Below are 1,835 nucleotides of genomic sequence, written 5' to 3' on the forward strand. Positions count from 1 at the left end.
AGCCAATGCCACACATTCTCTCAAACTTGCTGCAGCTATACTACTAGTCATCAATGGAATTCTTCAAAGTTACTCTTAGTATCTTGGTAATAACTTTCCTCTCAGCCACCCTCTCTGTAGCTCACCCTGGCTTCTATGTTGGCTGGGGTGGAAATGGTTTTGGGTCTTTCGGATTGTTCCCTGAATTCTATCAGTTCTCGTGCCCCCAAGCCAATGACATTATCATGTCTGTGTTAGAGAAGGCCATTGCCAAGGAGCCCAGGATGGCTGCTTCTTTGCTTAGACTTCATTTCCACGATTGCTTTGTTCAGGTTCTAGAATTAGCTTCAAACAGCTTGAAGTACAAGAATGAAAGTTGATTTCTTTTCCCTTTTTCAATGACAATCCAACCAACCATCTCACTTTACACTACTTTTACAGGGTTGTGACGCATCTGTTTTGCTGGATGATAGTTCCACGGTGGTCAGTGAAAAGAAATCTTTGCCAAACAGGAATTCTATTAGAGGTTTTGAAGTCATTGATGAGATCAAGGTCAAGTTGGAAGAATCCTGTCCTCAGACCGTCTCTTGTGCGGATATTCTCGCCCTTGCTGCTCGCGGCTCCACTTTATTAGTAAGCCAAATCTGAACTTTGAACTGAGACTAAAACTGTAACGGGCATAATTCTTTGTACTTTTAAAATCATTTTTTTATGAGTTTGTTGGGTATGTTGAAACAGAGCGGTGGACCGAATTGGCAGCTCCCATTGGGAAGGAGGGACTCAAAGACAGCAAGCTTAAGCACGTCGAACAATAACATTCCCCCGCCAAACTCTACTCTCCAAAACCTTTTAACACTTTTCAAGCGTCAAGGGCTTGATGAAGTTGACCTCGTTGCACTCTCTGGTAAACTTGGTTTTATTGAGTTTTGTTACCCACGAGTCAAGTACAACTGTTCATCCTAAGACATAATCTTCCCAAATTGCAGGGGGGCATACAATTGGCGTTGCAAGGTGTACGACATTCAAGCAGAGGCTGTACAACCAAAATGGAAACAACCAACCGGATGCGACTCTGGACAAAACCTACTACTATGGTCTGAAATCAGTTTGTCCTAGGTCCGGTGGTGACAATAACATCTCTCCCCTGGACTTTGCCTCCCCAGCAAGATTTGACAACATATATTTCAAACTCATCCTGTGGGGAAAAGGGCTCCTCACTTCGGATCAAGTGCTTTTCACTGGAAGTCCTGGGACCACCATGGAATTGGTGAAGAGATATGCAGAGGATGAGGGCCTGTTCTTCAACCAGTTTGCTAACTCCATGATTAAAATGGGAAACATCAGCCCTCTCACTGGCTTCAATGGTGAAGTTAGGAAGAACTGTCGTCGAGTTAATTAGGCAAAACTAATTGTCCATTTAAAAGTGTTGGCTTATTTATGCTTTCCTGCAGTGTTAACCTCTGATTATGTTAAAGCGATGGTCTCTGTGATGTTTAAAAATGAGGGAGTAATGTATGCATATGCTTGTTTTGCGGTAATTGGCAATTTCTTATATGCATTCCGACAAAACTGTTCATCTAGATTCTATATCGGATATTCAGATATACCCAATTAAGAACCCGGCCCAAGTTAGTCTGGGTTATGATCCGAACCGAAATTCAAATGAATTTGAGTTCCAACTTGGACTCGGGTTTATTTATTTATTTATTTTTTAAGAAAAATCCTATAAGTTATTAATTTTTTGTTAAAAAAAGTAACGTTGAAAAGCATAATGTTTTATTTAATTAAAAGCTTATATTTCAAGAAATCATGTTAAAAAGCATAATGCTAATGCATTCAATATTGTCCATAATAAT

At 40.3% G+C, this 1,835-nt stretch overlaps 1 protein-coding gene across 1 annotated transcript; it reads left to right on the top strand.

The window, feature by feature from the left end:
* Nucleotides 1–1,517, top strand: LOC122316998 (peroxidase 9). The gene is made up of 4 exons (XM_043133875.1): nt 1–311; nt 421–612; nt 718–883; nt 966–1,517. Exons 1-4 carry the CDS (start codon nt 54–56, stop codon nt 1,376–1,378), a joined length of 1,029 nt encoding a protein of 342 aa, XP_042989809.1. The 5' UTR covers nt 1–53; the 3' UTR covers nt 1,379–1,517.
* Nucleotides 1,518–1,835: the final 318 nt, after the last annotated feature.

This window comes from Carya illinoinensis, chromosome 7 (assembly GCF_018687715.1).
Source record: "Carya illinoinensis cultivar Pawnee chromosome 7, C.illinoinensisPawnee_v1, whole genome shotgun sequence".
NCBI lineage: Eukaryota > Viridiplantae > Streptophyta > Magnoliopsida > Fagales > Juglandaceae > Carya > Carya illinoinensis.